Source organism: Oryzias latipes, chromosome 13 (genome assembly GCF_002234675.1).
Source record: "Oryzias latipes chromosome 13, ASM223467v1".
NCBI lineage: Eukaryota > Metazoa > Chordata > Actinopteri > Beloniformes > Adrianichthyidae > Oryzias > Oryzias latipes.
The window spans coordinates 415,212-428,850 of record NC_019871.2 but is presented as its reverse complement, the minus strand read 5'-3'; the positions used below and the strand labels follow the sequence as shown (position 1 = coordinate 428,850).

The following is a 13,639-nucleotide window of genomic DNA, read 5'->3' as shown; positions in this document are numbered from 1 at the left end:
GTAAGGAGTCTGAACTCACACTTACTAATTTCTAGAGTGTGGCGTAAGAAAACTGTACAACAGCATCACCCATACGTCATAAATATGTGCAACTTCCATTATCCTTACAAATACTTCAAATGGTAAATGGCATATACTTAAATAGCACTTTTCTACCTACAAGGCCCAAAGCGCTTTAATGTCACAGACCCATTCACCCAGTCACACACATTCACACACAGATGGCGGCTCCGCTGCTGAACACTGGCGCCAACCTACCACCAGAGGCAAGGTGGGGTTCAGTGTTTTGCCCAAGGACACATTGACTCATGGGCGTGCAAGGCAACAATCGAACCTGCAATATTAAGATCATGGGTCGACTGCCCTACTGCTGCACCACGGCCGCTCCCGCCCCCACTTAACCACACACACGGCAATGGTACGTTCCATTTCCAAGAAGTCCCTAGTGGTGGCCGTATGAGCCTCAAGGGAACTGAATATCACACTTGTAGCCGATCCTCTAAGAACCAAAAACCTGCATAACCCATACGGGTCGACCCCCTCGACCAAGGCTTAAATTATCAGTACATGGATCTTAATTCTCTCCTTTCCTCTCAGGGTGATCCAGGATTTGTGGGACCTCCAGGTGAACAAGGGGCACTAGGGGCTCCAGGACCCAGAGGACATCCAGGAACATGTGGTCTGAATGGCCTTAAGGGACCCCCAGGTTATCCAGGATGCAGAGGTGTGAGGGGAACTGACCTGAACTCCCCTTTAATGAACTTACGGTCCTTTATTTTTCATAGTCCATAAAAGTATGAACCAAAAAAGCAATTAAACAGAGTTTGTTTCTTTATTTGTCAATAAAAAGTTGTTTAAAAATGTTTTTTTAAGATAAACTGAATTTTTGTTGAAGGTCCTCCTGGTCCTGCTGGTGAGAAAGGCTGTGATGGTCCAAATGGAAGAGATGGTAGTCCAGGTGTAGGTGGTTTCAAAGGTGAAAGAGTCTTCTGCTGACAGAGTTCTGCTGTTATGGTTGTGACAGAACACACAGCTTTAGTGATTATCCTGGAAAGGTAACAGAGTCTTTCTATGTAGGTAGCAGGGGACCTCCTGGAGAACCGGGACAACCTGGTCTGAGAGGACAACAGGGACTTGATGGGATACCTGGACCTCCTGGGGAGAAAGGAGTTATGGGAGGTAAAACTTTTCATGTGCCTGTTGGACGTTGAGGCACATTGTTGAAGTTTGTGCTCTGAGATATGAACTGCATCTGGACAGATTAAACCCACATCCACACCAAATGTCCCACCCTTCTCTAATTCTTGAGTTATCAATGTTCTTATGTAGCGCACAGAGGGAATAATCAGACGTTAGTTATCTGATTACAGTTTTTTGACAATAAAAAATCAATGTTGTGTAGTTTTCTCCAAAAAAAGAAAATATTTGTCTGCATGTCTTTTTCACCAATCGCTCCCTTTCCATTCTTTCAACGTGTCCAAACCATCCCAGTGCCTTTTGCTCTGCTCTATCAGCCAACTCTCGCATCACACCAGTTCTCTCTTGGATGACTTCATTTCCCACACGATCCATTAAATGAATCCAAAAACTGAAAACCACGAAGAGCAGATTTTCCTGATATTGACATTTCCATAATCAATTAGAAAAATATCTGATTATTGAGCTGGGGGGGGGTCCTCGGACGCTGACTAAGCTCTCCTGCAAGATTCAAATTAAGAACCTAGTTGATCACATGGGTTTGGGGAACCGTCCAGTCTTCAGTTATATCAGAATCTATATCTATCTATATCACATCTCCTACGGCACACTAGTGTGCCGTAGGAGATGGTCAAGTGTGCCGTGGCAAATTGCCCTCATTAACTGATCTAAAAACATTTCCCATCTCCAGGATTTCAGCTCTCTGTTCATCCAAACAGGCCCTGATAAAACACTGAGAAGTTAGGAATATAAAAGATCGTAAATTACTTTTTCTTTGCGTTTATTTTATTTTATTAAAGACATTTTGATAAGGATGACTGTACCGCGATTCAGCTGCACCTTCGGCTGTATTTTGGAAAAGTCCCGCCCCTTTAACTGTCTCCACCAATCATTCTTGAAGGCTTAATCACATGTCATCAGTCTGACCAATCAGAAGTGCTTAAAGTCTTCACTTCCTTGTCCCGATTTAGCTCGTAAAGTCGCTCAGTTCTAACAAAAATACCAGCTAAAGCTCGTCTTTAGCGGTGTAGCTTTCCACAGAGTCCGGTGTCAGACCGTGGAACAAGAGAACAAAACAATGAAGCTCCGAAAACCGATCTCCGGCCGTTTTATGCACTACATCTCCCTCTCTTTTTTTTTTAATTTTTGGATGCTGGTGTGCCGCGGGATTTTTTTTAAGGTTAAAGTGTGCCGTGGCTCAGAAAAAGTTGAAAAACACTGATCTAGATGACCCCCCCTTCCATTGAGGTGTTCTCCCTACCATGACAAAGGTGGATAAAGGTGGAAAGATTTCATGTAATCCATGGACACCAGTGAAGATCACAAATCATTGAAGAAAAAAGGTTCAGAGCACTGTCTAGTGGGTCTAGATGACCCAACTCCCAACATTAACCCTACTGTTATGTTCATTTTTGAGGAACAGAGATGATGTTCCAGGGTCAATTTGACCCACTGCATGTTTTATTAATTAAAAGATATCTGAAACCCCAAAAATCCTAACAAGCAGTGTAAATATTTCATTAATAACTCCATTAGTAATTATTCTATCAAAACTTAGTGAAATGGTGTTCCTTACCTCTAACAGGTAGCGGTTCAATTATGAGATAATTCACTCGTTTTTCTTAAAAAAATACATGTTCAAACTTTTTTTTAGTTTTTTACTACTATATTACTTTACAATATGAAGTTGTGTGTGTGTCTGTACATATACACAGCACAAGAGTGACCAGTCATCACACTGTGCTTTGTGCAAATTCATTTTGCACAAAGCACAGGTCATGCTTATCTTGACCTGGATCCTGTCTCCGGCTCGACTCGCGCCCCCGGCCGTCCCCCCAACTCCATCTGGATGAAGCTCGTCTGCTGGACTTTATATATGTAGTTGTAGAGTTAGATAAGTTAATTACTCTCTATGAGTTCTGGTAAATAGCCTGTCAGTCCTGGGGGAGGATCCCTCCTTCAAGTTTACACCCCTGAGGTTTCTTTGTTATTTCCGGAATTTGTTTTTTTTAGGAGTTTTTCCTTACCGTGAAGTAGAGTCTAAGGGCAGGGATGCCAGTATAGCTTAGTCAGTTTGTTAGTTCATTTTAGTATTTTCCTAATGAATTCTATGTATTCATGATCCTTTTGATTTTATGTTTTACTTTTTCAATTACCGATGGGAAGCCCATCGAGACGACTGTTGTTATGTATTTGGGCTATACAAATAGAACTGAACTGAACTGAACTGAACTGAACTGAACTGAACTGAACTGAACTGAACTGAACTGAACTGAATTGAATTGAATTGACATGGTCACATGAGTCACTGCCATCCTAGTGGGCCCTGGCACTCTCTTTATCATGTTTTCTGCAGACAGGTTTGTCTGACGCATATTTGGTGATGAAGACCAATGTGCTTCACCATTCTTTGACATGAATGTCTTGCTTGGAGGAACAGGAATAACATTTCTCTCATCTGGTTCAAAATCAGAATCATGAGAATCAGAATTTAGCTCAAGAGAGTCTTCTTCTGATCATGATCAGTGATGACTTCCAGCGCCTCTTGGACTGTCATCTTTCTGCTTCTGCTGCTCATTTTTTAAAGGTCTGCCTGACAGAGTGTAATGTTGGAAGGCCTCCCATGCAGAGAATCTTTTAAATGTTTTGCCCCTCCCCTGTTGAGTGTCCACTGAATGTGGGTTGAGTTTTCCAGCGAGAACATAAATGGTTCCTGTCAAAATTCACAACACCTATGCACCTGTGTGTGTGTGTGTATGTGCGTGTCTATGTGTGTGATTGGGGTGAAATATGTCTCACAGCTGCAAATAAACGAATACTAAAAATAATATGACATGCTTGTACCTCCAGTTTGACTGCCGGGTCAAATTGACCCGAACAGTATCTATGTGATATAAATATGTAGGGGGGGGGGGGGGTGCAAATATGTGAGATGAACCATTTTCATAAAATATGTTGATTACACTAAGTAAGGCAAGCAGATGAAGTTTCATGCTGAAAAAATACTTTTAACTATTTTTCCTAGATGTTCAAACTTTAAAACGGGTCAATTTGACCCGCAACATAACATGAGGGTTAAAGTGCCTAGGATAGCACAAGGGTTAAAGCCTAAACCTCAGGAACTTTGGATTTCTTGCCTTGATTTTTTGGAGTTTAGGATTCATTAGGGCCCGAGCACGGAGTGCAAGGACCCTATTGTAATTCGAATGTTTATTAGGGCCCGAGCACGGAGTGCAAGGACCCTATTGTATCTGTTAGGTTTATTATTATTATTATTATTATTATTATTATTCTTCCGACTTTTCCGTCGCCTTTTTGAGGCCTTTAACATACCCCAAAACTCACCAAATTTTGTATACACATCAGGAGTCGCGAAAAATTTCATATTTTATAGGAGAACGGCATAGGTAAACAAAAATGGCTCGATAGCGCCACCTGCAAAATTTGTTTTCGCGAGCACCTCCATATGCTTTATAGTACAAACCTGATTTTAACAGGGCATGTTCATCGGATAGAAACCTACAAAAAAGTCTCTTGGGACCAAGCTGTCAGTCGCACAGGAAGTCTGATATTTTGATGACAATATGTCATTTTTGCTGTATTTTGGTCATTCGCAGGCCTCGCTCTAGAACGAACTCCTCCTAGAGATTTGAGAGTAATGACTCCAAACTTTGGTTTTGTAAACTAGACACATGTCCGATGTTAAATTGCAAAGCTTTTAAGTTTTTATGGATGTTTGTGACCATGGCGGCGCGTCAAAATTGGAGGTCGGTTCGAAAACACGCCATGAAAAGAAAAATGGCCATTACTCAGCCATGCATAATCCAATCTGATCCAAAATTGATATGCATGATTTTAGTCTGACTCTGAACACATCTGCAGTGAAAAAATCTGGAAAAAGTGTAGCGCCACCTGCTGGCAAGAGGAAATGACATGTTTTACTTGGAGCATCACTACTCCGAGTAGGATGAGCCGACACACCTGAAAATGACGTCCACCTGTTGAAAAGCCATTGAAGTTTACTCTGACAAAAAACCATAACTTTCAATGCGGGGGTGTGGTCGTGACAGAGCGGCAAAGTTGGGCATCTCGCTATGCACACAAAAGTTGCTCTCACGTGCACATTCCTTGTCCAATCTCACTGAAATTCAATGGATATGATGAAGCTTCTATTCTGAACCCATGGATATGACAATCTTGGACGAGCTCTATAGCGCCACCTAGTTATTGCATTGGGCACATTCTGCCCTGTATTTTCTCTTTGCTTTGTCCGATGTGCATGAAATTAAAACTGGAGATACTCAGAAGGGTCCTCTCTCATCATGTAAAGTTTCATGGGTGTACACCTGACGGTGCCTGCGTAACAGGAAGTGGTCGATTATGTGCACCCAAATAATAGAAATTTATTATAAATCAGCCGTTTGTCTCAGGAAGCTGAGATTTCAGAATTAGATGCCTTTAATAACCTCCAGCTTTGATATGTAACACTATAGGGTCTACGAGAAACTTCATCACTTGATTTTTTTAATGAAATTTTGGACTGAACAAAGATTTTTAGCATAAATTCTGTTTAGGTTATCAGCACCAAGAATTCAACTTTCATAGGCATTTATGTGCTACTGCTTCCTAAAAAAATTCAGAATGATTGAAGTTACAGGTGAACTTTTAGACAACATTTCATCCAAAAAGGTCCGAAAACGTCTTTTTAGGCAAAACTACAAACACCTATTTTTTTTCATAACTTAATCATCATATATCAACACCATTTATTTTTTTAAATGTAGGGATCTGTGTTTGCTGCCTTCCATATTTTTTTCAGAAGTCCAGGTGAAACAGATGATTTTAAAAAAATCCTGATTCATCCCAAAACCTGTGCTTTTTCCGTCTGGACTCCAAACAAGTGTGTTTTAAAATTACTTATGCTTCAAATATCCACACCAAGTTTCACACGCATATAGCTGAACATGTCTAAATGCTTCTTGAATATTCTTTACAGATATAAAATGAACTGGTCAACTGTAGGATGTCATTTCCTCTTACATGCTTCAGTCTTTTCCTCATGCTGCAGCCTGCACCTCAATATGTCCTGTTGCTGGAGTCAAATTTCACCCCCCCCCCCCACACACACACACACACCAGCTGCCTTTTCATATGCTAACTAACCCAGAAGTGAGGTGACAATAGTTTAGACACAAGAGGGAGGGCAGACTGCTTTTTCATTTGTTTTGTATGTCTTTCATAGATTTTTATGAATAATCATTGCTTTTCTAGTCATGTAAAATGCAATTAACTTAATATTTTATCTTTTTTTTTTTACAAACAAAACATATGAATGTGCTCCAAAACAAAACCCAACTCTCAGTACAGTTCTACAGATGTAACATAAGACTTAGACAGTAAATGTCTCTTTTATCCTTTTTTAATCAATGCTGCAACTTCTTTTCCTTAATATAAATCCAATGAAATTAAACTACAAAACCAAAAAACACAACCTATAGCAAATTTCTCTAAATAAATTATGTGTATATACAATATGTAGCACTTTTAAACAAAATAATAACAAATCCTTCCAATACAAGCACAGAAAAATGGAACACAAAATTTAAAACCCAAATTTGAAATGGCAATTTTAAAAAGATAATTTTTTCAGCCTGCTAAAAGTGCACAATTGTAAAAGCTCTTTTATATAGACAACTGTTTGGTTGCTTAGAGCTCTAAATATAAAAACAATGCCTTTATGGACGTGGCACGGATGGCACGGATGTTCAGCAGGGTAAACCCCAGGAAAGCGGCGGGACCTGATGGAGTTCCCGGAAAGGTTCTGCGGGCCTGCGCCGATCAACTCTCCCAGGTCTTCACAAAAATCTTCAACCTGTCGCTAGCTCAGGCTTTCATCCCTGCTTGCCTGAAGTCATCCACTATCATCCCGATACCCAAAAAGTCCTCATCCACAGCCTTCCTCACGGACTTCCGCCCAGTTGCACTCACTGCTGTCATCACAAAGTGTCTGGAGCGGCTGCTCCTGGGACACATCAAAGACTCCCTCCCTCCAATCTTCGTCCCCCACCAGTTTGCTTACAAAGCAAACAGATCAACGGATGATGCCATTTCCATCACCCTCCACACTGCGCTGAGCCACCTGGAACACAGAGACACCTACGCCAGGATGCTCTTTGTGGACTATAGCTCAGCCTTTAACACAATCATTCCTGACATTCTGGTCAACAAACTGTCTGAACTAGGACTCCACCCACTCACCTGCACGTGGATCAAGGACTTCCTGACAAACAGACCACAGACAGTCAAACTTGCCCCCCACCTCTCCTCCACCCGGACGCTGAGCACAGGCTCCACACAGGGATGTGTGCTGAGTCCTCTGCTGTACACACTGTACACAGCAGACTGCAGACCAGCCCACACCAGCAACACCGTGGTGAAGTTTGCAGACGACACTACTGTGGTGGGGCTGATCTCTGGGGACGACGAGACGGCCTACAGAGACGAAGTCCTGAAACTCTCAAGGTGGTGTCAGGCTAATAACCTCATCCTGAACACCACCAAGACCAAGGAGATCATCCTGGACTTCAGAAAAAACAGAACAGATCCACCCCCACTCTACATCGATGGAAACTGTGTGGAGAGGGTCCACAGCTTCACCCTCCTGGGCACCACCATCTCTGCTGACCTCACATGGTCTAACAACACCATGACTGTCATCAGGAAGGCCCAGCAACGCCTGCACTTCCTGAGAAAACTTAGGAGGAACGACGTCAGCCAGGAGCTGCTGGTAACGTTCTACCGCTCAACCATTGAGAGCATTCTGTCCTATGGCATCACAGTGTGGTTTTCCCACTGCACTGAAGCAGAACGGCAGAGTCTCCAGAGAGTGGTAAAGACAGCGCAGAGGATCATCGGCTGCCCCCTCCCCTCACTGAAGGACATTTACCAGTCTCGCTGCATCAGCAGAGTGACTAGCATCACCACTAACTCCACCCATTCTGCTTTCCCTCTGTTTGAACTGCTGCCCTCTGGAAGGAGGTACAGGTCCATCAGAACCAGGACAAACAGACTAAGAAACAGCTTTTTTCCATAGGCAATTATCATACGGAATGCACATACGTCCACCAACCACACCTCACTCTAATTTTACTACAATGCGTGCAATATCCTGACTGTCTAACCGGGTCACTGTGCAATAACTTGATATTTATTAAGCTGTGCTCACAGCAACTCATGTAATTCCTTTCTATTTTATTCACAAATATTTAATATTTAACAGTTTCTGTCCATATTGTTCATTTTTTGTTAAGAGTTGTAAATACAGTATTTCTTTTTCTATTCTATTTTTATTTTTATTTTATGTAACTCCTTCACTCCAAGGCTGCTGCAATTTCATTGTATCCCCATGTACAATGACAATAAACGATTCTGATTCTGATTATATCACTTAGACACAGATGGAGAACCATATCAACTGGATTGGTAACAGCAACAACCACCGACCAAGCCGGCAAGCCCTGGCAGAAAAGATCCCCACAAGAAACACTGCAGGCTGTTCCATAAAAAATATAGTTTTACCATTGCCTTGCAGATCACAGTTGAAGTGGTTTAGTTTTCCTAAAAAAATTCAGAATGATTGAAGTTACAGGTGAACTTTTAGACAACATTTGATCCAAAAAGGTCCGAAAACGTCTTTTTAGGCAAAACTGCAAACACCTATTTTTTTGCATAACTTATCTTTCAAATATCAGCACAAAAAAATTAAAAACGGTAGGGATCTGTATTTGCTGCCTTCCATATTGTTTTCAGACTTAAAAGTGTAACAGATGATTTATAAAAAATCCTTTTTCATCCAAAAACCTGTGTTAAATCTGTCTAGACTCCAAACAAACATTTTTTTATGGTAACTTATGTTTCAACAATCGACACCAATTTTCACAGACCTATAGCTGAACATGTCCCATAGCTCCCTGAATATTTTCATAGATATAAAATGAACTGGTCATTGTAACATTTAGCATTCTAACATCTAACATCTTACATGTCAAAGCCTCTCTCAGCCTGGCTCTGCTGAAGGAGTCGTGTTACAACCCCGCCCCCTCCTGCTGGGACCCCTGCTATGTAAATTAGCAAGCAGTGAACAGAGAGATGAGGAGTAAAAATGGCCATTACTCAGGCATGCATAATCCAAAGACAGCCAGTTAAACACTGAAAGACATATTTTTTCGGTATGTCTTTCATACATCTTTAGTATTAAAAACTCTCCAAGATGAATGTGCCTGACTCCACCTGCAGGTGGATCACAGACTTCCTGACGGACAGACAGCAGTATGTGAGGCTGGGGAAGCTCGTCTCAGATACTCGGACCACAAGCACCGGATCCCCCCAGGGCTGTGTCCTTTCACCCCTGTTACTCTCCCTGTACACAAACAGCTGCACAGCTGGTCACCTGTCTGTCAAACTCCTGAAGTTTGCTGACGACACCACACTCATCGGCCTCATCTCTGACGGAGATGAGTCGGCCTACAGGAGTGAAATAGCCAGGCTGGTGTCATAGTGCAGCGCTAACAACCTGGAGCTTAATGCTCTGAAGACAGTGGAGATGACAGTGGACTTCAGGAAGGCCCCAGCCCCCCTCCCCCCTGTCATCCTCTGTGACTCCCCGGTGACCTCTGTGGAGTCCTTCTGCTTCCTGGGAACCATCATCAGCCAGGACCTCAAGAACATCAGCTCCATCACTAAGAAGGTCCAGCAGAGGATGTACTTCCTGAGGCAGCTGAAGAAGTTTCACCTCCCTGAAAAGATGCTGGTAGACTTTTACACCGCCATCATCGAATCCACCCTCACGTCCTCCATCACAGTCTGGTTCGCTGCGGCCACGGCCAGAGACAAGGCCAAGCTGCAACGCGTCATCCACTCAGCAGAGAAGGTGATCGGCTGCCACCTCCCGTCTCTCCAGGAGCTGCACATCTCCAGGACCTGGAGGCGGGCAGCCAGGATTGTAGCCAACCCCTCTCATCCAGGACATAATCTCTTTCGGCCCCTCCCTTCTGGCAAGAGGCTCCGGTCCATCAGGACCAGGACCTCGCGCCACAAGAACAGCTTCTTCCCCACTGCAGCCAGCCTGCTGAACAGAACCCCAACTCCCCCAGGTGACCCCCCCTCCCCCCCCCGCCCACCAAAGGACTGTCGGTGCCACTTACAGGCCCCACCATCCCAGCCCATCTGTGCTCCCACTTTAATTCACCTTACTCTACTGTATATAGTGTGTTGTTGTTGTTAACTTAATTTTTAACTTATTCTTAATTGCACTATACACCAAGTCAAATTCCTCGTTTTGTAAAGTGCGCTCTACTGAACCTGGCAATAAAACTTTTTCTGATTCCTGATTCTGATTCTGATTCTATTAATCATTGTTTTTTATTCATTCAAAATGCAATTAAATCAATATTTTATCTTTTTTCTTTTCCTTTTTCTTTTTTTTTTATCTCTTATATCCTTTTTTATAATCAATGTTTGAACTTCTTTTCCTTTCTATTGTCATGGTTTCAGTTTGTTGTCTTTTTTTTCGCTTTATTTCTTGTTCTGTCTTGTTTGGTTCTGTTTCCTGTTTTATTTTGAAAGGTTTCCTGTCTTGTCATGTTTCTTGAGTTTTACTTCCTTTGGTCCCCATCTGCCCTAATCGTGTTCACCTGTGTCTTGTCTGCCCTGTCTGTATATAAGTCTTGTCTCTGCCTTCCTCCTGTGCTGGTCCATTAACTTCTGCTCATGCTGATCACGTCTTCTTGTCTGGCGTCCATGTCCCTTGCCATGCAACAGTAAGTTTTTGTTTTTAGTTTTGTCATCCTGCTCTGCAGCGCTTTTTGTTAGTTAAATAAACCCACTTGCCCTGAACCCGTTTGCCTCCCGTCTCTGCGCCTGGGTCCTACCTGCTCTCGAGCCTCCCCCCCACACGACATCTATACATCCAATGAAATTAAACTACAAATCAACAAACACAACTGATAACAAATGTCTCTAAAAAATGATGTGTATATTTGCAGAACCTTAAAAACACCAAACAAATAACAAATGCTTCCCAATTAAAGCACAAAAAATGGAACACAAAATGTAAAACCCAAGTTAGAAATTGCAATTTGAAAAAGATACTTTTTTCAGCAGCTTTTCAAAATCAATCACCAATTCTACTCTTCTGTGGATGAAACAAAGAACTCCAGAACAATGAAGCCATTTCTCTAAGTCTCTCTCACCTTCAGTTTTAAACAAGGTCTGTGAAAATCCACCATACATTGGTCACATGAACTCAGAGACCTGCTAAAAGTGCACAATTGTAAAAGCTCTTTTATATAGACAACTGTTTGTTTGCTTAGAGCTCTAAATATAAAAAAAAATGCTTTTCTATCACCTAGACACAGATGGAGAACCATATCAACTGGATTAATAACAGGGTGGCATGTTTAGACAACATGAAGCTGTCCATCACATTTTTGACCTAAACATGTAAACACATCCTTGGCTCTGCGGTTAGGAAATGGTATTTGGGAATCTCTTTATACCAGGAGCCAGCCTGGCCATTGGAACATCGCCACAGTGCCCATCCAGACTGGGACAGCAACGGGGTCCACTTCAGAGCCGTGAGCTGCTGTGTTTAACTCCAGCTGTCCCAGCAAGGTAGACAACTGCAGCAACATCCACTGACCAAGCTGACAAGCCCTGGCAGAAAAGATCCCCACAAGAAAAACACTGGCTCAGGCAGGCTGGTCAAAAAAAAATAGTTTTGCCATTGTCTTGCAGCTCGCAGATCAAGTGGTTTAGTTTTCCAGTAATGTCAGTCAAGAATGCAAGTTCAGATTCACAATGTTCATATTCACCATATTCAACAGACATCTCCTCCAATAGCACCTTAAAAATCCTGTGCTGTTTTGCTTTGCAGCTGAGGTTGTTTACGATTTTCAGAATAAGAGTCATTATATGTCCAGAGCCAATCACTTCTGCACATAAGGCCTGCTGGTGAATGACGCAGCAGTAATGCAGACATTTTGGAAAGTCTGGGTCAGCTTTACAGTGAGTTATGAAACCTGTTTGTCTCTTGATCATAGCAGGAGTCCCATCTGCAGTCACTGCTACCAGCTTTTCTAATTGTACCTTTTTCTGCACAAAAACTCCTTCACCGTGTTATACATTTCAACTCCTCTTGTAGTTGTCTGTTAGGGCAGATGTGTCAGGAGTTCTTCTCTTGTGGAAACCAAAAGCTATGCTGTACTGTTGCCGTCCACAGACTCATCACACTGGACGTTAACCACCTGCACTTTGCAAGATCCCGGTCCAGCTAATTGGCCAAGTTATCAGACATAGCTGACACTCATCTAGACATTGTAGTGGAAATTGAATGAGTTCTATTGTTCTCATCCTTAGGGACAGTGATAGCAATTATCATCATTGCTTGAATTTTTTTCATGCTATATGCAAAAGTCTTTGTCCCTTAAGGCAACAGATTACAGCCCCCCCCCCCCCAGGCTGCTGTCGTGTTAACAATAGCTTGGAGCTCCAGAATGGACAAGAAAAAACGACGAGAATGGCTCGAGCAGGGCGTTGCTCACGGGGCGGTCGCTCGTGCCATGCGGTCGCACGTGCGCGGGCCCGCTAAATGCTACTTGTAGCTTTAATTATTATTATTATTCTACCGGAAGAGTCGCCTTTTTGAGGCCTTTAACATACCCCAAAACTCACCAAATTTGGCACACACATCAGGAGTCGCGAAAAATTTCGTATTTTATAGGAGATTGGCATGGGCGCACAAAAACGGCTCGATAGCGCCACCTACAGTGACTTTTGTCCCGACGCCCCGCATACGCTTTAACGTACAAGCTTGATTTTTACAGGGCATGTTCTTCAGATGGAGACTTACAAAAAAGTCTGAAAGGACCCACCTGTCACTCGCACAGGAAGTCTGATATATTGAGGTCAATATGTCATTTTTGCTTCATTTTGGACATTTGCAGGCCTCGCTCTAGAACGAACTCCTCCTAGAGATTTTGGAGTAGTGACTCCAAACTTTGGTTTTGTAAACTAGACACATGTCCGATGTTAAATTGTGAAGCTTTTAAGTTTTTACGGATGTTTGTGACCGTGGCGGCGCGTCGAAAATGGAGGTCATTTCCCCTGCCTCTTCCCTGGTGGGGGGTACGGGCCCCTTTGCAGCGGCGGCCGTGTCCCCGGGGTGCCGGCTTCCTGGGCCCGGCGGTGCTCTCTCCGCGCGGTGGGGGGGTTCACATTACATCTGAGCCGGGGGTGTTGGTGTCCCTGGGGGGTGGGTTCTGGTCCTTGCTCCTGAGCGCTGGGCCCCGCCTAACTTCCAACTGTGGCCGAGCCTGGTCGGGCCATATTTACAACACCCCTTGTGGGCCCTCTCTTTTCCCCGGGGTTCCCCCCTTCTGGGCGG

At 43.1% G+C, this 13,639-nt stretch overlaps 1 protein-coding gene across 2 annotated transcripts in view; it reads left to right on the top strand.

The window, feature by feature from the left end:
* The window catches only part of LOC101158411 (collagen alpha-5(IV) chain), a 50,329-nt gene that overhangs the window by 18,698 nt on the left and 17,992 nt on the right, over positions 1-13,639 (top strand). For both annotated transcript variants that reach the window (XM_020699858.1, XM_011492691.2), the window contains 3 exons: positions 598-724; positions 896-976; positions 1,078-1,179. In XM_020699858.1, the coding sequence (XP_020555517.1) occupies positions 598-724; positions 896-976; positions 1,078-1,179 (310 nt within the window). The remainder of the gene's footprint in view (positions 1-597; positions 725-895; positions 977-1,077; positions 1,180-13,639) is intronic.